General features: G+C 40.8%; 1 protein-coding gene across 2 annotated transcripts in view; it reads right to left on the minus strand.

Moving 5' to 3' along the window:
- Nucleotides 1-27,285, minus strand: part of LOC143172078 (netrin receptor DCC-like) — a 575,708-nt gene that overhangs the window by 264,554 nt on the left and 283,869 nt on the right. For both annotated transcript variants that reach the window (XM_076361323.1, XM_076361322.1), the window contains exons 4-5: nucleotides 26,205-26,355; nucleotides 25,705-25,841 (exon numbers count right to left, since the gene is read on the minus strand). In XM_076361323.1, coding sequence (XP_076217438.1) covers nucleotides 25,705-25,841; nucleotides 26,205-26,355 — 288 coding nt within the window. The remainder of the gene's footprint in view (nucleotides 1-25,704; nucleotides 25,842-26,204; nucleotides 26,356-27,285) is intronic.

A 27,285-nucleotide genomic window follows, 5' to 3' on the forward strand; every position in this document is an offset into this window, starting at 1 on the left:
GCACCTGGGGCCCATGTCAGCACTCACGACTTCTGCTCATGAGGGCAACGTGCTTTTCTCTTGAAAAGACTAAAGGCGCTGTCAGAAGAGCAGAGTAGCTGGTGCTTGCTGTCATTTAACATGCGGCTCTGCAGCACTCTGAAAACATAAAAGTTACTGACATGTCTGAATTCCTGAATGATTTAGGCTTTGCTTTCTAAGAGGATGTCTACAGCTTTAGCAAGAAAATAGCATACAACGAATAAATTCTGATACATCAGAATAAGTAAGGGATACTAAACTGACCCCAAGCTGTAGATGCCAAGATACCATCTTCATATTCTGACGAAATTATTCTGTAAGAAAGTGGAGTAAAATATGTTGCCGGATAAAGTTTAAGGTAGGCAGTGTGGTACAGACCAAACGTTTTATTCTTCAGTAATTCTAGCAAACATGAGCTTACAGAAAAGATACACTGATGGAAAAAAAAGAAAATACATCCATATTATCTCTTCCCCCAGTGGTGTACTACAGCTATTCCCTAGAAGAAAAATAAAACAAAAGAAAAAACCCAATAACATCAACTGAAAAACAAAAGGCTGCTAAAAGCTCAAATCCAACATCCAGGACGTGCTTTTAAACCAAAACATATGCCCTTGTTTTTAGCTTTGTCTAGAATTTGAGCATGTTTGCAGAGAGCATTACTCTCTTGGAAGCAGAGAAAAAATTAAGCAAACAAAATTCTAGGAACACTGTAGGAATGCTATTCCGACCATTCAGGAATAACTCCAGCTCGAGTCAGACCCAAAACCTCATCTTGCAATATCAAAGAGCTTGCAAAGACAAATACCCTTCTCTTGGGTATATTATCCAATATAACATGTAAGTCATAAGAATCGTTTTGTCAGTATTAGGTCTCAACACGAAGGGACATAACATCCCCTCAGCTGGAACATCGCGAGTACCTTTCATAAATTCATACAGCATAACAGTCATTTTGAAAGGAGTAGTTTTCATGCGAGTAAAATCACCCATAGACACTGAAAAATTTTCTTCCTTGACACTCTTTGCTCTTTTGTAATGCTTATAAGAATCTAGATGCATATTTAGGAAACGAACAGGCAGCACAGCTCAAAAATTCCCATCGATTTTCCTGTGAATTCCTAGAATGAGGCAGCAATAGATTTTCATTTCATACGTTAAAATGTAGACAAGCCCTGACAACATGTCATAGGCAGAATTTCAATTTGAAGTCATGTCATACATAAGCAATATGTTGATTGCTCTAACCAGCAATTTCTGTGCCATCATTGATCCAGATGCTGAACTAGATCACAATTTGTCACTTGATGCTATGCAAACTAGACTGTAAACACTAATTTTCTTTGCTGTCCCACAAAGATAGGTCAAGCGTAACTCCAATGTCCCTATCCACAGGAGTACGAGGACTGCTACCTTCCCAAAAGTCGGCTCACAGATTTGTTTCACGTTGCACCCATCAGCACAAGTTGTTTGATTTATTCCCAGTGGAGATCTGTGTTCTGTCCCAAAGGCTAAGGCAACTCTACAGTCCCCCACAGCAGACCACCATGACGAGACACGACCTAGCTGTTTAGCCCATGTCCACCCCAGAAGCGAAGAAACCTCCAGCCTCCACCTGCTCTGACAACACTGTCCATCAGGTTGACAGCGCATCAGGTTGTAAACTGTCAGCTACTGCCCAAATGTTGCCATCATGGTGTTTGTCTCCTTTTAACCTTAAGACTGAAGCTACTTCACAAGTTTTCAAAAACTTCTCCAGCATGTCTGATCAAGAAATTCCCCGTTTTTCAGACTCAATACGCAATCTCTCAAAGGAAGGAAGAGAATCGCTTAAAAGGATGAAAAACTAGACTACAGACATCGTATCTTTATCTGCTCCATCCAGTCTCACGCTATTCCTTTCTGTTAACTTCTGTGTTCCCTAGTACATACCACAAAACGATTACGTTTGGCTCTAGAAACATTTATTTTTAATCATTCCTTATCAAGCCAGATGAGGCAAGACACCTATCCTTGGGGACATATAATACTTTAATTCAACGTATTAACAAATCTTTCCCTTATACTGTGATGTTAGGACAAATCTTTCACAGTAAAGGAAAGTAACAAATAGAAGATTTAAAGCAACAACAAAGTCAGAGCTGGTATCTTTTAAAGGAGCATTCGCCCCAGAGAAGATCCTGGTATTACTTACAGCAGGACCAGATTATCTGGCCGCTTAGATAGGACTCTAAGTAGTCATTCGATAAAACTAACCATACTGCGTAAGTGCAAAGAAGCCAAAAGAAGAATAGATGTCTTGCAAGAAATGTGAAACGAAAAGGGAACCACTAGATCACTTAAAATTAAAAAAAAAAAAAGACAAACCACTAAAAATCCGTGCTTTGAAACCTTCTTGCTTTGTTTTACCCCAAAGGGAAAAGAACATATACTACACTCATAGCAGCGACTGAATAATAAATACCAATACAGCTTAAAACAAGATTCAAACCCAAATTCAGTCTTGACTCACCTCTTTGTTAGCATGGTTTTATACTCAGTTTGTCCTAACCCAAAGAACTACTAATTTGTAAAGCAGAGAAAGACGAGGTGAGAATAAAGGGAAATGTAAAACAATAAATCTATCAATAAAAGATTGAAGTTATTCAAGGAACTGAACTCGCTGTGACACCCTGAGTTTACTTTTCCAACTTCCACAAAGGAAATACTTTTGCAAGTAGGAGCTGAAGTCACAGAGGCTGGAAGTGTTTTGAAACGTATGCGAGATGACAGAAAGAGAAGAATTACAGAAAATAACTGAATGCCCTGGCGCCTTTATTGCAACAAAGGGACAAAGTAGCATATTTTGAGGACGAACAACGCAGATGGAGACATCATTGTGCAGAATGCTGGAGGTAATTTAATTTGAAAGATGGAGACAACTCATTGTAATTAAACAAAGACAAGAATAACGCAGCCCGAGCAATGACCTAGGTAAGTGGCTTGGACAATTGCCTTTGGATTTGGCTGCTGCCTTTGGGCTTAACTGAAGGAAAAAGCATGTTCAGATGTTAATTAGCACCATACTGCTGGAGATTTGGTTATGTTTCACACTAACCACTTAAAAATCAGCAGGAAGCCAAATTTTGAAACCACATCAAAATTAAATTCCCCCTGGATTAGCTGTTTAGATCAAAGACAATGAAGGTCAGAACTCAGGGGTTTAAAAGTAGGAAAATTATTATTTTTTTTTAATCACAAAGAAATAATCCTTTCAAGACAAATATGTAGGACATGATTCCCCCCCCCCCATAGGCTTTTTTTGGAAGAGGGAAAAATAATCTACCTGGTGGATTAGAAGAAAAATCTCTGGGGTTGCCAATTTTTTTTTTTTTTTTTTTTAGTTTATTTTTAATATAGCACTCCCACTGATCCGAAAGAGTAAGATCTAGTCATTTCTAGGGCACCCATTAGGAATACAAACACGGTGGAAATTATTTGCCAGCTTCTCGAGCCTTCATCTGTTCGTTTCCTTCTCAAGAGCAGCGCAGAAAATGCACATGCTGTGCCATGTATCCATGTGGCAGGGGACCGATATTCAACACATTCAGTTTCATCCACAGTGACAACATAGTCCTGTTTGCACGATTCCCTCCTCTTCTGGGGAAAGAGGAGCTGATCCACGCCATACACTGCCGACGCTTGCATCGGTTCCTCCAGGGCATCTAGATAATTCTCTGCTTCAGCCTGATACGCCTTCTGCAATTTAGAAACTCGGGAACGTGTTAATGACAGACCCTGCTTATGCCTTCCATTCTCCTGCATGGCACACGTCGCATACCAGAGCTGGAAGGCTCTCCAGTCTCACAAGTTTGTCTTTATTCCCACACTGGTGGACAGGAGTGGACCTCTAACTGTTTTTGTAGGAAAGAGAAAGTAGTCATCCAACCAAAAGCAACAGGAGTCCCTTCCGGATCCTCATTTTCTCTTTCCTTAATGATCCAATGAAATTATAACCAACTGGACCTCCTAGAGTCCCAGCTTTGCCAATCAAGAATTAAGAGTGTTGCAGCCAAACAGCTGGGACCCAAGATGGGTTGGTTCATCCGCGGTTTATATCGCTTTGCCCCATGGCTTGTGCTGTCCTGCTAAGGAGGCCTGCAGAGAGGTTTCCATGGGGTCAGAAGCCGTAACACCACCCATGGGTAGAAACTGCTTTTTTGTTTAGAGAAGGGGAGAACTTGGTGGGCTTTTTGGAAGCGTTTGACCACCTTGCTATTCTTCGCCAGATAGCAAGAAATAAAACCCTGGACATTGCCTGTTAGACTAGTATGTTATCTGCTTCTCTGCAGAGGTTACTATTACGAGAGTGCCCTAAGGGGTCCGCCAAACAGGGGACAGTTTGCATGGATTGTACAAAAACACAGTAGGTCCACTAAGTTTATGCTTTAATATTAAAATCCAAGAATCTGAACAGCTGAAACCAATAAAAAGAGCACCTTAAGATATCTTTAAAAAGAAAGTCCAAGCAATAATGCTTTGTCAATTGATTCAAAATAATAGTGCAAGCTGAGGGAAGACCTTCCTGCTCAAGGGAAAGCCGCTGCAGCGGGGTCAGGAGAGCCGGGTTCTGGCACCACTACCCAAAGCCCGTGTTTTTTTCCCTAGCTTTTACCTCCTCGGTCTGAATGACAAACTGTTTAGATTGCATCAGGTTATTTTTCACATATATATCATATAGAGTATAACAGGCCATTACTCTCAGGTACTATTTCTAGGCTCTACTATCGTGCTGGCAGTAACATTAAACATAATGAATCGTCAGTGGAGTTTTTAAAAAGTCATCAGTGGAAACAGTACAGTTTCTTCTCCAGCTACCATGAAAAACATCCTCAGGATCCAAAACAAGTGCAACACAAATCCAACCATACTTACCCAGGCACCAGCTCCCATTGGCATCAGAGTGGCCTTCTGTAGAATGGACATTTTAAAAACCAGACCTCAAAAATTACAGTTAATTGCCCAGACCGCGCAAACCATACAAGAAGCTACTCTTAGCCTCCTGCTTTCAAATGAATCGGTGGACAGATCACAGACAAGCCTTTACTGTTTGCTGGGTCCCTGGTGGTGTTTTTCAAAAGAATACTTACAGTCTTACGATGTGCTTTAAATAAAAAACTTGCTCAATAGGTGTAGCTTTAGTTGCTGCGATTTGATATAGAGCAAACAAAACAAGCCCGGTATTGCTCATTGCGCTGTTAGAAAATATAGCGCAGGAGGCAGTGAAAAACGACCAGTCATTTCTTTTCTCCCAGCTGATACATATCTTATTTATTCTTTCTCATAATGTGTGAATGCTGTGCCGTGCCCTATTTTGTCTTCTGCCTCAATTAAAATGTAAATTTCTGCAGCCCATCTCTGTAATTCCAAACTGCTCCAGGCAGGGGAATTTAAACTGCTTTTAATAAAACCAACTACAGATGCTGCAATAAGGTTCTTTTCAGAACATTTGAAATCTATATTTTTAATAGTATTCTGTGTATTACACAGTTATGTCACTGCTCTGAACTTTCCCATTAAAGCAGGATCTGGAAAGACTACGCATGACCCAATAAATAACGGGCAGAATCCCAGCTGGCTCCGTGTATACATACGCACACCCCCCCCCACGCCCAAACACCATACGCGCCTCCCACCCCAACAATTACTTACATTAATTGCTGTTTCTTTTACTTTCAGAAGATGCAATATAATACCCTTTGGTCTGCGTGCTTGAGCTTGGCATCTTAAAAATTCTCAAAGCCTTTTCACCAGCCAAGATCTACAACTAATCTTTGGCAAATTAAGTTTTCGGTTAAGAATCCACAAACCTGCATTGACAAGAAGTTGTGCTGGATATTCCCTAATTTTCTTTTTCCCTCTTGCATCAATTCTGTAAAGTTGGGAAGTTCAGATGTGTCCTGCTGAGTTAGTGTACTTAAAAGGTAAGAGTCACACTCAAATTTATAATAATGACATGTGAAGCGCTCTTGAAGTGCCTATTTCTGACAGCGCAGTCCCAACTGCCCAGCTACCTCTAACAAACTCTACAACCGCAACTCAAAATAAACCCCTGCCCATCATACACCCGGGGGAAACCCTCACACCGACAAACCCTGCCTACCTCCCTCCACGACACGGAGACGATGTCGCGTTTATAGAAGTGGTCCCTGAAGAAACAGAGGAGTGGCAAAAGTCCCATACACCAAAAAACTAGAGGATTTACTGCCAAGCTAAGAAATAAAAGTCAAGACACCCATAGGTATCGATTACATTTGTCCCAGGCAAAATCCTACAAAGGAAGCACCAAAATACTAAATTTAACCAACACGCAGACCTACAGCGTATAACAACGTGTTACACACGCTGAGAGCATCCCACTTTAAAGCACAGACGAGCCCATGGAAATATTCACAGTGCTGTTTATCACTTCCTGAATAGCTGGAAAACAAGTGTTTCACTCTAAAACCCTTTCTAATGCAGATTTGCGCAGAGAATAAGAGATGGTTCAGATCCTGGCGTGTACTGCTTACTAGGTATCTAAATTCGTACTTGCAGGTCTCATTCTGAATTTTGTTTCACCTCTACGCTTTTTGATGATAGTTCGTTTTCCACCAGATTTTCCCCCGGCAAATACTGAAGAGGGTAAAAAGCCCAAAACCAAACCCCAAAGAATTAACAGTGCCAGCAGCTAATGAGAGCTGCCAATTTTGGAAACATTTCCAGCTGGGATGCTCTGAAGTGACAAACCAGGGAAAAGAGGGCTTGTAATCGAGGTGGTGCTTCCACTCTCCACCTGCCTCCGCAGGGTACCCGGAGCTCTCCTGGCATCTCCCCCCACCCAGCCTGGAAAGTATTTTTAGTTTCAAATCCAGAAGCAACGTTCATCTGTATTTTTTAGTCAAGAGAATGACAAAGTGATAACTGCCAGCATTGAGATTTAAAAATTAAGAGAAAAAGATTCAACAAAGCAACGCTTGAGAGCCTGAAATCTCTCCTCGATCAGTCTCGGACTCAAATGGGAATCTGACGAGCGAGAATTCACACCATGTTGATATTTGTTTCTTCATTAGCATAAAATCCTGACAGTCAAGATAGACCTTTGAACCTGAGTGCTGGAAAAGCCAAGGTATTTAGTTCAGAGAGGGACTGAAGTGTTTATATTAACAAACTGCCTATTATTGCATTTCTTCTAAACTGTTTTGTCCTTCGGTCACTGTTTGACATTTCTGTTACAAAGGATGACCAATCTTGTCGCTTTTTCATTGATTTTAAACATTTGATTCAGTAAGGTTTTAGACAGCGCAACATTCAAACAAATTTGGCAGGTGTAAAACAGTTACTTAACTGAAATTAATAGAAATGTTACTACATAATATCTAAAAAGCACGTGCGTTGCTGCGGGTTAGTCTGTTGACACGTACATCCACATGCGTTTTGCTGATATTTCAGGTTTCCCATAAAACTGGCCACATATGATCAACACATTAAATACCTGAAACCCTAATTCTGTACCTAAATCAGATGTAAACAAAAGCAAAGTGCAACTCCCTCTATTACTCTGAACACTTCCACATGCAGCAAGCTACCACACTCGTCATCCTTAGAAATGCTTTGCACTTTATGGGATGTAACATGAATTAAAACCTCAAAACTCCAGGCAGGTAAAGAGGAAAAAAAAAGAAAAAAAAAAAAAGAAAAGATCAACCACAGCCCTTATTTGCCTCTCAGGGATTGAACTTTGGTCTTTTTTGTGCGACCCCAATTCAAGTATTTGAAAGACAACTTAAAAGCTGCAATCTCAGACACCTGCATTCCAGGAACTTAGTAATTTTAATTCCCCATCACTAGTTCAGCCAACCCACAGAGAACTGGAAACCCTTGTTCCACCAATGTAAATATGAGAAAACCTTTACCTTCTTTCCAAGGAGATTTTAATAGCTTTTTCAGGGGTGCACGGGGTGAACCCCCTTCTCTCAGATTCACGTGACGCCACGTTCTGCAGGACACCCCTAATGCGGGTGCCACCCCCGAGCACCCTCCTGGTGCCTGGCCAGGCTGCCTCGGGAGTGAATGGCATTTTCGGTACTTGCTCTAGGAAAACTGCCACAGTATTTAAACCTCTTCTCTATATAAAGGGAGCGAGACAGAGAGCTACTTCAAAGCTACGATACCAGCATTTGATTTATCGCATATTTTAAGTTGCCATCTACCTGGATTGCCAACTTCCAGCAGAAGTTTTTAGCTGTAATCCATTTCTATTTGCCCTGGATACATGGTTTGTATGGAGGTTTAACAGCATGACGCAGCTTTATTTAGATGAATATAAACCATATACGCTAGCTAATAACCCTAGGTGAACATGAGCTGCATTCAGTCTGCTTAGATTAGACACTCCTTCAGATGGAGCGAGGACATTGGAAGAATTAACACTATCCTTCTGGATGAGACAGGGTGTGCTGGATATAAATACATATCCCTTTTCAGAGCTCAACGCCTGCGTGCCAGCACCCGTACCCCAGCCGTGGCCGTGGTGCAGTGCCAGGCTGCTACCTGCAGCTCGCTCTCTACTATTTCCAGACCAAGAGGGAACAGCTGAGCAGGGAAATATGGGTCTATATGTCTTCTCCCTTGAAGCTATCATTAGTTTGCAGTTGTCCAGGTCGAAGTGCAGTGTTCAAACTGCAACCCTGGGCAGGGGGGTTGACCCACACAGGTAGGGCACACATTTCCGTGTCAGCAGGTGAATGAGAGGCAATGCAACAAGCATCATTTTGGGGAAAATTCTGCCGATGAATAAAGGTGGGAACCACGTATCTAGACACAGGCATCAAGCATCATCCGTAACATCCAAAATTATTTGAGATGTGGGCAAATATCTCACAGGACCTTTGGGAAACCTGTACTGACCTGGAGCAAAAGCTGGTAGCCAGGCATGTAAAGTGAAGTCTCCGCTTGCCCTTACTGCAATGCAGCACAAGGGGCCACTGCACAAACCTGTTAGAGCAGCTCTTCCGATCCGAATCCAGCTTTTGTTAATATTATGTTTGCTAATAAAAGGACAGATGTTTCCATGCATTCCTTTCAATAGCAGCACTCACGATTTATAAAGAAAACTACTGCAAAATATTGAAGATGACCGTGGTACCTGTGAAATTTATTTTGGTCAACTTGCTAATTGAAATTATATTTTCAGCAGCTCCTTGTTAAAAAAAAAAATAAAAAATGAAGAGTTCAGAAAGCTTCCTGATTTTTTTCTCTCTCTAGAAACCTGGGGGCTAAACTGCATTTTTCTTTGTTTTATTATACGCAACAACAGCCACAAATACAAAGCAAATCACTGCAATAGTAGCAATAGCACAGAACTAACAAAAGGAGGACAGACACGCTGGTGTGTCAAGAAGCATGCTGTTATACATGTGTGCATCTCTACCGCTAAAGCAGTGATGAATTTTCTATCACAAAACCTAAAAATAAGGGCCCTTTCCAAGGTGTGAAACACACTGGAGAACAAGATCTGCAAAGCGCTCAGCTCTGCTAGGCTCAACTTTAAAAAAAAGTGAGAAAACTCTCTTAAGAAAATATTTTTTCTGCATCTTTGTTATTGCAGAAGTATTTTCCAGGTCTAATAAATCCACAAATAATGAATATGCCCTTATAATTATGATTTTAGAAAAAAGTAATTATCTTTTTTTGTAAAGGTTAAGGACTTGCTAATTAGGTTTAATTTTGTTATAAAAGGCTGAGGTTCTTGAACCAAAGACGAAGCATTAAAAAAAATAAAGGGTTTCTTTATGAATTTTCAAGTATTGTTTTTGACATCCAGATACTATAATGCTTTGTTTTTATACGCCCAGATATCGTGGCAATCACTTGTATTAAGAGTGAAAGGACAAAACGCTGTTCTATAAGGGAAAAATCTGTAGTACTCCTCCCAAGTTTTCTATATCCAATATACGCTAAGGATAGGAACATTAAATCTAAATCAGAAGTTCGAAATATCCATTCACCTAGGCAATTTGCATTCTTGCTTCGCTAGACACAATCTACAAGCAATTCTTGCTTCTCCAGACACGATCCAGTTAGTTAACACCATCCTCCCACCAGCCGAAGCCAGGAGCGGTCAGCAGAGGTCCGTATGCAGGGCGTAATTCCCCTTTTCTCTCCCTGAAGTGAAAGGCAGCAAGAAGAAAACCAAATCTTCCCTTTCCCCATCTGCACACTGAAGACAAGGAAGACACTTCATCGTCCTTAAACCCTGGGGGAATAAGGTGGGGATGTCTCTTCTCTCCCTAACCAGAACATCTAGGACCCATTCCTTCTGATTTACTAGTTGATTGACACCGCGGACCCGAGAGAAGCAGTCCTGTGAAATATTATTAGAGTTGCAGAACTGATGTGCAGGGATGAGCAAAGTATGAGCCTCAGGATTTAGCACTGCCCTGCTTGCTAATCCTTCTCTCCTCGGCTGAGCTGTTCCTTCTTCCTCCTCGGTTTCATTTTGTTTTGAATGCAGATGAAGCAAAGTTAACAGTCTGCTGCCCCACATTAAAAAAAAAAAAAAAAAGATATGCAGCCAAAGAGACATTCAACATTGGATTCAATGATGCATTTGAAGATAATGTGGCACAACAAAGACACAAAGCAGACTTAATTACAAACGCTGTATAAATATCATTTCTGCTTTTAGAAAAGAACTTGCCAGGGCCAAAGGCGAATGCAAAGTGCATGCTATGTGAAGGGCAACGGGAAAACAGAAAAGCAGGAAAAAGGGAAAAGAGACTACGTTAGATAGCGGTTTCCTCTGAAAAAGAGCTTTTATCCAAGAGCACCTCACAAAGATGCTCTTATCACACACATGTATAAGCTGCTCAGAGTTTTTATCCCTCTCTTTTGAAGATAAAGATTCAGACCTTGCAGGTCTGATACAAACAAGGCTCCCGCTGATCTCCGTGGATATTTTGGTTGTGTAAAACCATAGGGATGCGGCGTGATCTCTCTCAGATAGCTTCCTTAGAATATCTTCTCTTTTCGTGAGTTAGCCAAACCATGCCCCTCGGGTTTCCACTGGGAATGGCTAGAAGGTCACCGGGAAACAGAGGAACGTGGACACCCCCTGCGCTAACCCGGCCATGGTTCCAGTGGTGCTGAGCCCGTGGGGTTTCGGGTCACAGTTAGTAACTCCCAACAGATAGCTGGGGAGCAGCGAAACTGTGACACCTTGCAAAGCGACTAATCAATCGGGACATGAAGGCTCTTAAAGAGAGAACTTTGAATAAATGCAACAGTAGATACAAAAAAGATCTGAACTGGCTCTGCTAAAAGTCAAGTCTAATACAGAAAATGAGTTTTCTCAGTATTAGCTGTTAAAGGAACATCGCTGGGACAAAAAACCCTAAACAACATCCCGCCATTCCACTGCCCCAAAAACCACCACCACCAGAAAAGACAAAAAATAGTGACTTATCCCCATCTACATTTAGCAGTAGTAACATATTAGTATACCGGTCCCCTAGGGTTTGCATAAACATGCTCACAGGATGATTTTATTTTACAGATATGACTTGCGCTTGTCTATGGAGCTAAATAAAGCCTTTCACGGAGAGCGAGGCAGCTTCGCAGGCTTCCCACCACTGTCCCGAGGCTGAGCGACAACCAGCACCCACAAAGCAGGGTCAGCCCCGAGTCCTTCAGGGGACCTGCTGGCACTGCGCGAGGAAAGGCCACAGAGGCAGAGCAGTTCCTACCTCCTACCCGCTACAAAATTATAGCGTTTGGATGCAAGACCATAGCGATGTCCCATTACTAGTAACCTGCATCAAGTTTTAACTATTATACCTTACAGCCAAAGCCGAAGGGTGAGGGGAACGGCTAATCCTCATCTTACCCCCGTACATTCTCCACGCCACCCACGTTAAAACAATTGATTTTTTTTTTTCTTTAGAAGATGGTTTTTATGGTTTCAGTTGCAAGTTTAAGAAATAAAACAAAATCCAAACCCTCACTGGGAAAATGCTAAATCCTCTTCGTATTTGTCAGTCCATATGAAGAGCTCTTCCATTGGGAACAGCAGAGCAAGGTCCAGGCAAATCAACTGATACATCCAGGAAAGCATTTCAAGCATTCAAAATATCATACAGACAGTCTGATATGAAAAACGTTTCGTTTCCTAAATAATTTGATATATTAATTTTCAGTTGCTGAAAAGCGACTGTGGAAGCTATTTCTAGCCCACAAATCTTGTCAATGATTTCCAGCGCTGTCGGCCATGCTCCTCCTCTTGAAATTTCATCTTTCGGTGGTTTCCAGGGCTCTGCTCTCGCCCAGCTCCCGCTATCTTTATAATTATTCCCTAAATGCATCTTTCAGATGCTTCTCCTAACCTTCCTGCGACACACGAGCTTGGCCTCGACAGCGGTCCAGCAGCATTTGCGTAACGCTTCACACCAGGGCAGCACCGCAGCCTCCAGCTCCAGCCTAGGGCCCAAAGATCACATCTTATTGCACCCCAGACAGCTACTGTCTGCAAAAGAAAATGACCAAGTTCTTTTATCGTTTTATCAGTAGAGAGTAGTTATTACAGCATCCAGGCTCACAAAATAAGTCACATCTTACACTTCTCAAAGGACATCAGGTTTTTACATGGGGAAACAGCAGGGAGCAGTGGCTTGTCCAAGGTCCCTCAAGAAATGATTTGTGTAGGTGGGCACCGAAAAGAGATTTTCTGAGTTGTGGCTTCCCTAGTTACAAGGCACAGTGACAGTCTGGATAGAGCTGTATACAAGCTGCTGGCCTGCAATCCTCTGCATTTGCATGCAAGAAATGCCGAGCTTTCTCCTGAAGGGCTTTGCCTCTCCTGCCGTCCTTGGAGTTCAGAAAGTCCTTTCGGAGCAGATGACACATGAGGTGTCCAGCAGGAGCCTGCTCGGTCTGGCAGTTACCTCCATATCCTCTCCTACCCTGCAGGATGACATTCTTTTTCCTAACAACCTGATTCAACAGAAAAAAGATTACTTCCCTTTTTCTTTAAAGGGAATCATTTTCTGTTATCTTCAACAAAGTAGACTTTTTGCACGTAATAGCCACCTCTTCTTCAGTTAATCCGTACAAATCGGTGGGGAGAGGAACAGGAAAATGGAAGTTAAATAACTAAATATTTTGAAGAGGTCACAGAAGAAATAACTTCACATTAAAGAGCATATTTACTAGACAGATGTCCGTGGGCTGGTGCATAGAGATGACCAAAGAAATCTCCCATGTTGCAAATTAGTGTGAACTAGAGACTGAAGATTTAGGCAAATGATACATGGGTAGGAACGTAAAAACAAAAAAAGGTAAAAGAAAGGAAAAAAGATGACTAGAGCGAACCAACTGAGCAAAAAGCTATTGAAAAAATATTCAAACCGCTGTTTTAAAAAAGATACACCGCTCAACAGCGTTTGACAATTTCACATAACTGAGTTTTAAAACTTCCCTTGCTTTACGTATCAAAAGCATCTGCACCATGAATGAATACACTTTTCCAATATTTAAAGATAGCGGAAGGAAAAATAAACACAAGTTGCCACAGGCCCCCTGCTAACTTAATCAACCTGCAGCCTCTGAGACTTCTCTGTTTGGAACAAAAGATATTAGCTGAAATTAATACAATTTTATTATGCACCTATTAATAAATGATTAATTTTCAGACTTCAAACAGATCCTGTTTTGCGGAGACCTACATTTCCAGCAGCTCAACGCAGTAGAAGTCCAACTCATTTTTTGTACAATAAGCAATTTAGAAGAGGCAGGTTCAAAAGTTAAAGAAATGAAAATTAGCCTAACAAAACCGAGCCCAGCTCACAGTGCTGCAAGACTGTGCTAATTGCATTCTGGTAAACAGGGCTGCAGACACACAATTTACTAAGCCAAATTTGGTGGAAAAAGTAATAGAAATGCAGATTATTGGACTGACCTATTTTGAAGACATTCTTTTGGAAGGAAGATTGGATTCATGGGCCAACTGCCAGTGTGCTAACGTTCCCCTCGGCCTCCAGCTCCAGAATGACGCCAACGAGCTGGGAGCCTGAGAAATACCCTAAATATTGAGAGGAGACACAGCTCCATCCGAGACACCACCTAAAAACCAGACCTTCTGTTCCCAAAAGCGCTGTGGGTCTTTCCTCACCTCTGTGGGTTTGCTTTTTTCCATCCTCAAGCCTTCCCCTCCCCTCCTTCTACCCATCCTTCAGAAGTCCAGCTTGGCCAAACAGCCGATCTTTTCTAATGATCTTTTCTGCTTTGAAAGAGGCAGCTAAAATAAATATTTTAAAAATAGCTTGACACTTGGACAAGGGTCTCAATGATGGATAGAGCAGTACGGTCCTACCCAGAGAGGGTATGAGTAACAGGTCAGAACCACAAAGAAAAGCTGCATTTTCTGGTTTTGCTGTGCTTTTCCTTTCTGTGCATGGCTGTCTACCAGGACCAGAGGGAAACAGCTTAAAAATTGCAACGAGAGCTCCCCCCCATCTCAATTCTCTTCTTTCTTCCCCAAAATTGCATGCAAATAAGGACAATGGTTTGAATGAAATATTTATATTATTTTTCCTCTTCTCTTGTTCTGGCTATTTACAAAAGTTCCCAGAAAAAAAATCACGCAGACAGACTATCATCACAGCAATGAGGGTCAAGTCCTTTTACCCCAAACCTGAACCCCGTGTGAATCTCAGCACTACACATCTCAGCAGTCTGTGCCATTCCATTCACAATTTTGCAAAACTCATGGAGAACCAAAATATGCAAGCTTATTTACTCATTTATTTTTTTAAGGCTCGCCTCTCTGTCCAGTTTTATAAACACCTGCAGTGAACTTTTACTTCAAGTTCATTCTGATCCAGAGCTCAGGTTCAAAGCGCCCAAAAGAGGAGCTCCTGCACAGATTTACCTTCAATTCTTGGGTATCATCCGTGACAAGATACTGAACTCAACCGCTGCCAACACATTATGAGCTCCAGCATTTTTAAGTATCAGTTCAACTCCAGTTTACAAACCTCCGAGTTAATTTGGAAGAAACATTCTCCATGAAAACAAATTTGTTTTCATGATTTCTTCTCTTATGTATAAAAAGGTGGTTAAAAACACGCATGGTTGTGTCTAATTGCCCTACAGCTATGCTTTAATTAGGTAAGTTGTGAGAAAATGTTGCTCACAAACCCCATGCTGTGCATACCTAATACACCTCTCCAAGGTTTAAAAGGGAGTAAAAAAAAGAAAAATAGATGTCAGCCATACAAGTCCTTCAAAACTAACTTAAGTCAAAGTTATTTAAAGTATGTTAGAAATGCTGCACATTTTAAAATCTGGCTTTGACTGAATGTGCTTCTACTGTTCCTAGCCCTTCCCACCTGATGGGCCGTGGTTGTTTCAAATGCCTGTAGCTGCTGTATAGCTGAGGATAAAGCAAGCTTTGCTCGGGTGATGCCGTCGGTATCCTCAACATCACCCTGCCGCTGGGGCTAATATTCAGTGCAGTTGGCATTTCACCGAAATTTTAAGTGCCTCTGTGTGTATATAATAAATACTATCACCACGCACTGCCTGGCTGCATTCATTCTCCACTGGAGAACTTCGCCACTTCAGCAGCTTTTCTGGAGTCCAGGACCACGTTATAGTCAGACTTTGCAATAAGATACGGAATTACAGGAAGAACAAAAGTGATTTTCTGTTAACTGTGTAACTATATATCTAAATATACTCATGAAAATGAACTTGTGCTTGTGTTGAACATCTCCCTTGGGCAGCAGGAAAAAAGAAATCCTGTTATTTCAAAAGCCGCAATTATTTAGCAGTCATAGCGAATTCAGTGCCAGCTTGTTTATGCAGTTCCTGTGAACGATGATGCAGCCAGTGTCTAAATTGAGTTCGCTCTTTCCCCCGGCATAGCAAACTGTTTGTCTAAGCTAATAAATGTACATATTAACCCAGCCACCTCGTAGGAAGCCTGCTCTACGCTCTGTTCAATATTTTCCAGTTAAACTAATCAGAACCATTTGTTCAAAAGTCTTTTGAGAGCCTCTCCCTCGCAACTGGACTACACGTACTTCATATGCTGAATCCGAGTAGCCTCGAAGTCCCAAGTGGTTTTAACAGATCGCCACTACTGTGAGCTGTAAATACTTTCCCAGCGAGCCGTAAGCGTACCGCTGAAGCCAACATAACACACTTTTAGGAATCTGAAAAACAGCAAAAGCTAGGAAAAGTCATGGGAATAGCGCTAGATACTTTCGTTAAGAGTAACAAATTTTTCAGTCTTGGACACTCTCCTGCCTTCTTTTTTAATAATTGAATTTTAGCAGCTGTGTTAATTCATGTTAACTATGTAGTTTAACGGGAACTACTCCATAACATAGTGCAGTTCACCATTCATTTCATTTAGGACCTTTTATAGCCATTAATCAAACCGATGGCCAATCATTCTTGTCACACTGAATCAAACCAGAGCCAAAAGGCAAAGGGAACAAAAAAAGGTCTAATGAACGCTGCCATTCATCTCGTGTTATAAACAGAGAGTACAGAGAATCACAACGGCATGTAAGCGCAGTGATGACAAGTCTCCTCTTACCTGTGAAACTCTGCCCTAACTCTGATTTTAAAGATGTGATATTTCAGGAAAAAAAAAAAGGTTTTGTCCTCCATCAACAAAACTACTCTGCTAACGATAAAAGGGATGACGAAAATCAGGCTGGAAGGGACCCTGAGAAGTCACAGTCCACCCCACTGCCCCTTAGCAGGATCTGCTTTCATTTACACATGCCTGATAACCGCCTGTGCAACCTGTTCTTAAAACTACACACACGTCTTTGGAAACTAAAAGAAGCTGTAATATGCAGACACAGAAGTTACTGATTTATTTTTAAACGACGTGAGTGTGCTTTGCAATGAGATCTGCATATTTTGACTGTCTTATGAAAGTTCCAGGGTGACTTACGCTCAAGCACCTTGCTGCAGAAAGTACTCTGGAGAGCTCGGGAACAGACAGCAAACCACTCCAAGGGCAAAAGAAACCACTTCTCTTGTTACAACAGATATTCATGCAGTTCTCAATTTATAGTACAAGAGATAAAGGATTATTCTCAGAAGTAACCCAGCTGTAAGCTCTTCTCTCCACTGAGACAAAGAAACAAACTAGAAAGTCAGAGCTCAACAGCCAAGGGTCAGGTTAAGTACGGGGAACCACTCCTCCCTGAGGAAGCCTTCTGTTTAAAACATTTCGTTTAAAAAAAAAAAAAAAGCTTTGTTTCTTTGTTGGTTTTGGGGTTTTGTTTTATTTTGTTTTAAACAAGCTGTTTAAAATGTATGTCGACATCTGTTGTTTTTATTTCTCAAATCCGGCCAGCAATATGGGGAAACTCTCATTTCATTTGTGTCGTCTTTACTTATCGTTTTCCATTTTTTTGGAAAGCATATAACATGCTCTCCCTTATTGGCAAGAGCATGGTGCTAAACCGTGCTAATATATTAATTATAATACCATACTATGAAAGATTCCTAGTGTCATTATTAGATGTTCACAGAAGCAGCTGGATGCTACAGAGCAGATGCCATTGCCGAGGAGCTGCACAGTGAAAGAAAATAGACCTCTTCTCTGGGTTTTGTTGTGGTTTTTCTTATCCTGTTTAACGCTCAGAAAAGAGAGGTTTAATTCATACTTAAATGTAAATACCAAAATGCAGTAACTAGTGTAATGCAACAATTACACAGTTATAAAGTAATAATGCTAGCGCTTTTAAAAACAGAGAATTTATAAAGAAAATATGTATTTTTTTTAATACCAATATACATTAAAAGTTGGTGAAATAGCAGCTATAGGTCTTCTGGTGTCATATATGGCTCAGTCCTATCACTGAAGCTAAGCTTTTCCCACTACCTCTAATGCAAAAGACCCACATCCTCCACTTTGAGCTTTCCATATCAACACTGTTCAAAAACCTTCTGTACAACACAATTTTAAAGGGGATGTTTAGTGGTAAAAGGAGATATTTGGTGGTAAAATTTTGAAAAGTGCATTAGACCTACGAAGGAGATTCTCAAACGGGCACTTCAGCTCCCAAACCTCACTGAAGGTCAAGCTGACCCACAACAGCTAACCCACATTTTGATGCCAAAGACACTTCACTGACCCCGCGTTAACAGTAACGTTTGCACACAAGATTCACAGCTCCCCCCGGCATGTTACTCAAGGTCGTATTTAAAAAAACAAACCAAGCAGCAAGCAAGCAAACAGAAAAAACAAAGATTTCTATCTCCAAAGGGTAAGGAGCTTCTCAGTATTGCTCAGGGTCAGACTTGGCTCCCAAAGTTATTTAGGCACTTCTCTAAATCTCATTTAGCACCTTTGCCCATAAGCAAAAACCAATCTTAAGAAATCTATGCAAAGCCCTACAGAGCCTAGAGCCAAAATAGATGTTAAGTTAGAGATGGCTGAAGTAGGTAGCTGGGACAGCAAACTGTGCCATCGCCTGTTGGGATGGGGAACATCTCCGTTGGTCCCATGCTATATTCAAGAGTTACACGGGCAGGACCGTGCACGGCACTACTCTCCCCGTGGCCCCTACAGGAAATCAGCCCGCGGTCACCACGATGGCTCCGCACATGAACACACCAACGCACTCGATGTTTCTGGCAGCAGAAAAGCTCCCTTGTCAGAGAGAAAATAGCTTCTTTAACAAGCTATTTGGCAGAGTATCTCTGCAACTATTGCAGGCTGATCCACACAATTAAAAGTTTAAAAGTCAGACTATGCATAGACCTGGTATAGTTAACTTTCCAACATTCATTCACCTTTGGATTCAAAGGGATTTCTGTATGAATATTTTTTCCCTTAAACATAAACCTGTAGAACATAACCAGACACAGCAATTTTCCTATGATCAGCCAAGTGAGCATCGGTATCACAGAGCTCGGTAGGTATATTTATTTTTAATAGGCTTGAATTTAAACACCATTAGCAGAAAATGGCAACACTGGAGTTTCACTTGAGTACTTTCTACAACTGTCAGGTGCTGAGTAAGCATTTGATACTCTTGATGCATTGACAAGAATTACATTTCCAGAATGGTCTGAATTCGGCACTCGACTCCCATTCCATCCATGGCAATAAAAATTAGCTGACTGTCCTTCAATCGCACATGGGATTAAAGGGATGAGCTTCCCTTTACCTGCGAGTAGGCATTCACCTCATTATTCACAGACTCCATTTAAAGGAAAATCACTCAGAACAAATTCTTCAAACTGCTCTAAAAGCAAAACAAGATATTAAACAGGATTGGAAAAAAAATAACTGTATGGGAATTCGCAAAGATCAGACTGCTGTTCGTTCCAGTCCAGCCTCACTGCCAGTAACAAGCCAGTATCAACAGCAGAGTAAGCTGGGAGAAACTTTGTGGTAAATAGGTATAGAATAATATGTGCTTATATTCTATTATTATATAATAAATATACATAATTATTATATTGTATTATTATATGGAAGTGGATGCTTCTTCCCACAAAGGATTAAGTCAACCCTGAAGTTCACACACACAAAAATATATATAAATATAGATATGCATATATATATCTTCTGTCTATATATATAAAAGCCACACACACAGAAGAGAGACTGTTGAAATCCTATTTTCTATGTTGTTCAATGTGCTCATATCCAATAAAACAATACCAAATCTTGACTCAATCTACAAATCTGTTGGTCCCAAAGCTATACTCCGATAGGAAGCTCCACAGATTAACATAACACTGCTTAAAAGGGAAAAAAAAATAATAGTCTCATCACCTTTAAATTTGCAGCAGAGATGTCAGCACTCATGCCTACTCAAATATTTTGTCTGCCTCAAGGGCATTCAGTCATGACATGAGTTTCCTGACTCATTGAGGATGCCCGATAAGTCAGTCATTCTGCTCGGACCGCTTGGCTGCACTGCTTTATGTAGTTTAAGATATATTTAAAAGAAAAAAAAAATCCATCAGAGCATCAAGCGTCTTCACACGTAAAAGAAAACTGCAAAAATTTCTGCAAAACTCTGCTGATTCCAATACTTGCCCTGACTCAGCACGACTGCAGCAGCGCCAGGCATTTAGTTATGCATATGCTATCTTGTACCCCATCTTCAAGCGTCCTATTAATAAAATACTCTTCACGCACCGCTCTCAGCAAGGACAGCCCCTTTCCCCCCCACCACCCTTTGAAACTGTTGCCACCCTTATGTTTTTCCTCTTTTCAGTTGCACCACTCCAGAAAGCAAAACAAGTCTGAGGTCAAGAGAAACAGAGGAACTTACAGTAAAAACCTGCCAGGGCTCAGCCAGCTTTACCGCAGAAAACCTGTGGCACTACGCGGTGCTTTACAGTTTACTGTTTGTGCCAGCAGAGACCCCCGTTAGTGCCAGAATTCATCAATTCTGTCATAGGGTTACACAGTTCTAGTACTGTGATTTTTAATTTCTTAAGTATAAAAAAAAAAATCCTTGAAGGGAGTAGCTAATGTTTTGAGATCAGCTAGAGGGTACCCCCCCAACACTATTTTACTGTAACTACTTGTATTTAGCACTGTGCGACCGTACCATGCTCCCCGTTAGCAATGCAACGGTAGATAACTGATTTCAAAGGGAAATATTTCAGCTTCAGTTGCATAAAATTCATTTTAAACACTGTCCAAATATATTTTTCCTGGATGGAAAATATAACTGGCTTCTATGAAGCCATTGAATGCTATTGATTAGGTAATACATTTTTTAAATTCTCTAAATAAAGGGGAGTGAACACAGAAAGAGTTATTGACCCATCTAGTCCAGCACCTTCATCTTAGAAAGCCTGGTTATATTTCAGCAAGTAAACCCAGTATTTCCAACAGTTTGGGTTGCCTGTCCCACATTGATACCCTGATCAAGAAGTCTCTTCCCAAAGCCTAATTTAAATATTTGACTTTCATATTTTCAGGTGACAGAACCATTAATTTTCTCTCATCTCAGAGCTAGATACCTCAGCTCCATCAACCTTCTGGGAAAGGGCTTAAGAACAACAGATTGGACACTTCTGTCCGCTTGACTTGACAGAGGAGCTGTAGGGATGGAAAACCTACGTTGCTACGTCACAGACTCAAAGTTACACCTGGAAGAAATATAATGAATGGCATCAATGTTTCCGTTTACACCAAACTTTTCAGTATTGAAACTTAACAGGAAAACAAATGGAAGAGAGGCAAGTCTTTGCTTTGGGGAGAGATTGGGTTTTATGTTCATTTGTCTCATTTTTGCCTGAAGTAAACCATCATGAGATTTATTGTAGATTACTGCGCCAGCTCACATATACGTATGCCCTGTTCCATAAAGAACTATAAACTCAGAGCAGAGGATAATTAAATAGTCTATTCTGTGTTTGGTTTCTTCAACAAGATCGCAAGACACGAGCAAGTTTGATTTACCCCACGGAGCGGGATCACAGAGGAACAGAACCTCAGGTTACTCAAATTTTCTTGGGTTCACCAGTTTCGGCAGAGCTGCTGCAATGTCCATCCGCTGAGGATCCGCCTGCTTCTCTACAGGCAATAGGATAGCTCTGGAAATTATGTTTCAATGAGTATATGCTAATAGGGTACATCACTGGGTTTGACTTTTAACATTAGCAGTAGACTATAACTGCTTGTGTAAATATTTCAGGACTAGTGCGTTTGTGCAAGGTCAGCTGAAGCAGCGCTCACAACAGAAACATCAGAAGGTTTCTCATTTTTCATGCTTTCATTGCTGTGTCAAACCACGTTATGGTGATGCAGGCTTCCTTCTTAATACTACTCTCTACCTAAGTGCTTCACACACAACAACGTGATCCATGCCTGCTTTATTCAGTGCTTTCCGTGACCTTGATCCCTGAATAACCATTTTGCTACAGGAATTTATGCAGCAGAGTCAGAAGTAAAACTGATTTGACCAAGATGCACAGTGCTTACAATCGTTCATTCTTGTCAAAAAGACTTAGGTGATTTTATAAGCCACTTGTCTCACGTGGCCTTACCTTTGATGTAGCTTTTCTTCTGCAATGGCAAACAAAACTAGTGCTAAAACCACTTCATATTAAAAACTCCCTAGTAAAAGGCATTTGCATAGAAAAAAATGCTTCCAAATTGCAGTCATTTGTAGCTTATACATATGGATGCTCGGTAAAAGTTAGCAACAGTGTTTTTCTGCAAACACTGTCTTTCAGATTTTTTTTTTTTTTTTTTTTTGCTTTTTGCTACTACTTTCTCTTACTTTAGGCAATGACCTAAAATTATCTCAAACCAGCATTCCTGACCCAACCCTACTGGTAAACTGTTCCCTTCTCTGGTCCTCCTTAAGGGACATTTTAGGAAGAGAAGATAAAAAAAAATATATATTACCTCAATCTTGATCCGTTTAAAAATAGCTGCCTGATTCAAAGGCATTGATGGTGTAATTCTGAATATATGCATTATTATGCAAAGAATAGTTGACAAAGCTCTCAACCTCAGAAGCAGCAATGCTCTTCTCCTGCCGCGCCAACACTATTAGAGCTATAGTTTGGTCTTTGACCCAAATAAGGGATAGTCCAAATACTCAACAGAAAGAAAAAGAAATGATGAATGATGGCATATAAGCAAATCTATCAGTTCAGTTATGACCACCTACAGAAACCTGGATTTATAGAACTAGATCTCTACCAGGACCCAAAACCCCAGGGTTTTATCCCACCGCCAGACCGGGCTGCAATCAGAGTGAGATCCCACAAGTAGGTAGAGGGTATGGAAAACTTTTTTCTGGATTTATCTCACTTCCAGAACACTTATGGAGTTGGGGCAGGGGGGTTCTTTGCTAAAACAGCTAAGCAGACTTTCAGTCCCGCTTTACAAGACACGAAACAAAAAAGCTATATAAAAAAAAGCCAAACCCTTCAGAGGCCAAAAGGGAACAAGCCCAAAATCCACTTCTGAAAGCCAGAAAACAGAAAATAATTGTAGCTGACACTGGTTAACACATTTAATCATCTTGAAACATTTGTTTAAACACTAAGCTCTCTAAAGCTACCGAGTACGCAGATGATTTATACAGTAACTAGGTAACCTGCACCGGACCTTTTAATTTTCATTACACAGGGAGATGTGGCTAAAATATTGCCAAAAGGCCACAACGCAACATTAAAATTTAGCAAAATACATTCTCTTCTTGCAAATTCATTTGCCTCTTGCAATTTTAGGCCTATGTCCAACACAGAAGGGGTTATTTTTAGCTCTTTAAAAGAACTAACAGGAACTCCATTGTGAAACACACTCTGTTTCTTGCAAATAGCCTCATTATTTAAAAGATCAAAAGCATCTTGGTACCATGTGATGTAACTAACTTTGATCTGATGTTGTCTACTCAGACTTCAGAGGAGATAATTATTGGACTGTTAAATTTTTTTGCACTCAGACTGCAAATGTCTCACTTATCCCTCTTCGCACTACAGATACATTAACAATTAAAGGTTTACATCAATATTAAAAAATGTGAGTCTTGCAACAAAATACTGATGGGCAATTTACAGTTTGTTAAATAAACAAGCATATTAACTCTAAGGAAACACAGAAATATCTGCATTTGTATCTAGCCAAAGAAGAAAATAAAACTATCAATTAATTATTCTGTTTATGAGATATAATGATTACATGAGAAACTTTAGTGCATTTGAGAGTTTCCTACTGGTAAGGATGGATTCAACAAACAAACAGGTTCTGAGCAAGTTCGTAGCCCTGGTATATTGCTCTGGAAAGACAGATATCGGGGATCGCTGTCATCATCTCTCCAGTTTAGTCATGTAATTTCTTTTGAATCCTTTGAACATTTTCTGTTATTAATACAAACATACCTGAACACGATGTTTCATTTCCAGTTAAGTCTGTCACCAATGAGTGATCTAACTCATGAAAATAAGAAATGTACATCAATACTGTGCCTAAGTTACAGCTCCGTTTTCTTTCCATCTGCTCCATATCTGTGAATTCCATATGCGAACACAAACTTTACCAAAGAAACCTCTGATCTACCAACAGGGTCGATACAGTTGCACTGTGCCACAGCAATGCAGTTTTGGTTTCCCCTTGAGACTGCAAAGAGTCAGCAGAGGTGGCATCTTTCACCTTTGTGTCGGTCTAGTTTCATCCTTAGCACTATCTTGGCATTCTGTCATCATCTTCTCCTGGAGATTTTCATCATCTTGTATTCATCCCTGCAGTTGTGTCATACTGCCGTCACATACCTCTCAATGTGCATGAAAGTTTATGTACCTTTAATTTCTACATGGCACACTCACAGCAGAAGGCATAACGAAGCCAAAGCTAGACGCGTTACAGACTGAATGCAGACGGGAACAAATTTTTCAAAAGGTACGTAAAGGACTTAAGATGCAAAACTCCCATTAATTTTCATGAGAACTCCATGGTCAGAAACCATCTATGCAATAATGCATACAACGATCCCGCAGCCACAGTTGCTCTTACCAATAGATACTGCAATCTATTGTTGGGGTGAAATATCAGTGTAATTTACTGCACACTAGATTTGAAATCAACATATTTCAGTAAGGCAAATAAAGTATACTGCCCAACAACTTACCTGCCTTTTCAATATTTGATTCCTTAAAATGAAAACAATTCCATAATAAATGAACTTCCACAATTACAAAGCCACATTTTTATTTTTATCCAGTAAAACAATGTATTACATTAATGTACCTAAAGAAATAGAACTGAACCCTCCATCACCAGTAATTATTGTATTTTATTATGGCTTGATAAAAGGATATTGTTATACAAGCATTGAATATCCTATAATCCAAATTAAGGCTCTATTCACTAATGAAAGTGTTTTTCATGCATAAGCTTTAAAGCCAGAATGCAAAATGAACAGCACATTGAAATATGTTATTGTTTGACTAAGTATTAACTATGCCGTTCTTTAGATCTGACTGAATAACACTAATGTAGCCCGCTATTGTTCAATGGTTTAAACAATGAAAAAAGAAAAAAGACGGCTATTAGGTTTAAGCATATTTCGGATTCCATTAATATTTGCCATGAGGAAGGAGCGTGGGGGAAGCAGGTTCTGTCGGGAGGGCACTTTCATAAGACTTAACAGTGGGAACCCTCGGAGCACCACTGCTGAGTGAGGACTTCGATGAATTTACTTGGACTTTTGTTCATTTGGTGAGAAGACACTAAATACGTTGATTTTTCTTATCTTACCATATTGACTGTTCGTGACCCAAAAAAAAGCAGCTACAAAACCTGATTTTCAACCCACTGTGCTTGACATCGTGCACAACAGGGACATCCGTTGTACTGCCAAAAATAAGGCTTCAGGAAGGAGAAATAAAGGGAAAGGACCGTGCACAGAAGGCAGTAGCAATTAGCATCCGATACCATAAGATGTTCGGCCACAGCAAGGCTACCAGGCACCGGGGGAGTTATTCAAAGATTTACAGGACTTGGTTTCCATGGGTGTGAATACCTGATCAAAGCAGGGAAGGGACTTGTACAGTTTGCAGTTACTTGGAGTTCTGAAAATTAAGTCATTCTGGAAAAGGGAATAATTAAAAATGTTCTTGGAACAGCAAAGTGGGTGCAGTTCATGTACTCACCCATCACTGACAGCTCTGCGGAGCCACTGCTGTTCTCGTTTTTGTAGGTGACTACACATGTGTATGTCCCAGAATCATCGTCAGTCACGTTTGATATGAGTAGGTTACTGCCAGCCAGTAACGAATACTTTTTGGACCTGAAACATTGATAACACATGTCCGCAACGTGTTAAGGTGCTACCTCTATGTAGAAAAAATACACAGAGTAAATTATGCTGTAAGTAATTCTCAGCTGTGATTTTTGCTCTTAATAGCTTTACACTTCCATTTTAAATACCAGCCAGGTGACATTTATGACCAATTTCCACCCTTGGATTCGGTGCAGAGATGAGTTATAGCAGCAGGTTAAGAGACACGTCTAGTCTCATCATTATTTCGGAGGAAAACCTCACGGCCTCCAAGTCTGCCCCACTGAATTTAAATCATTACTCAGTGCCTTGCCTGTACTTTGCTCAAGGAAACGTAGTGTTAGAGATGCGACCCACAAAGGACTGAGCTACCTGACAGGGAGCACTTCATCTCCTCGCAGCCACGTGAAGGTGGGAGGGGGGTACCCAGAAACGCAGCACTCCAGAACAGCATCCTTCCCTTCCATGGCCACCACGTTCGACGGTCGCTGAAGGAAAAACTGCTGCCTGTGCAAGCCTGGATCTACGAGAGCAAGAGAGACAGTTATCATCCATAAAAAAACCCCAACAAAACAAAACAACATTCTTTTTGTTGGGAATGGGGAATGTAAAACGCCTGATCAATAACAGGCCCGAGAGACCACAGCTTTCACAGATTCTTACTGATGGGAAAATAGAAAAATCATAGTACGGACATATAAAAAGTCTATCAAATGGCAATCTTAGAGCTGCTTACAGGTTGAACCCAAGGGAGCAATTTGAAGGCAGAAAAATACCAGCTTTTGGGAAAGCGAGAAAGGACTGTTTGCAGCCTGGTATTAAAGTCAGGTCTTTGAAAGCCACGGGAAAAGGCAGAGTCGTGGCAAGAAAAGACAGAGATATACATAAGGTTAAGAGTGGTGCTGGATTAACGACACTATTTTGGAGTTGCAAGAGGGAAGTTCATAAATACAGCAGGTGAGAGAAGACAAGGAAAGCTTCAAGTCAGGAAAACACAGAAAATGAAGAATGAAATAACTTGAAAAATGTGAATTGAGAAGGAATATGTAGAGAGATTAGTGCCCCAAATTCTCCTTCGCCTGACCGAAGGCGTCCACACGGACGCCCGCATGTCGGAGGCTGTCTGACAGCCCTAGACACCTACCTGTGGGCAAGCGAGCCGAGCTTTAAGATGAGCTAAATCTCTCCATAGTGCCTCTGACTGCCATGGGTGGATCACCACTGACCAGGGGACAACCCACATTCAGGTGACAAGCTAGACCCAAACCCCACCCATTGTGCCCGAGGTACCAGCAACCAGAACCATACACCAAGGAAATCAGTTGGGTTTGTTTGCTGTTTAAAGGATCTGTTCTTTCTCTCAAAAATGACTTCATTTTCTTATCACAGATGTTGAAACAAATGTGCTGGACTACAGCCATTAAACATTACTCCTTGTTTCCTGACACAAACA

The sequence above is a fragment of the Aptenodytes patagonicus genome, chromosome W (genome assembly GCF_965638725.1).
Source record: "Aptenodytes patagonicus chromosome W, bAptPat1.pri.cur, whole genome shotgun sequence".
NCBI lineage: Eukaryota > Metazoa > Chordata > Aves > Sphenisciformes > Spheniscidae > Aptenodytes > Aptenodytes patagonicus.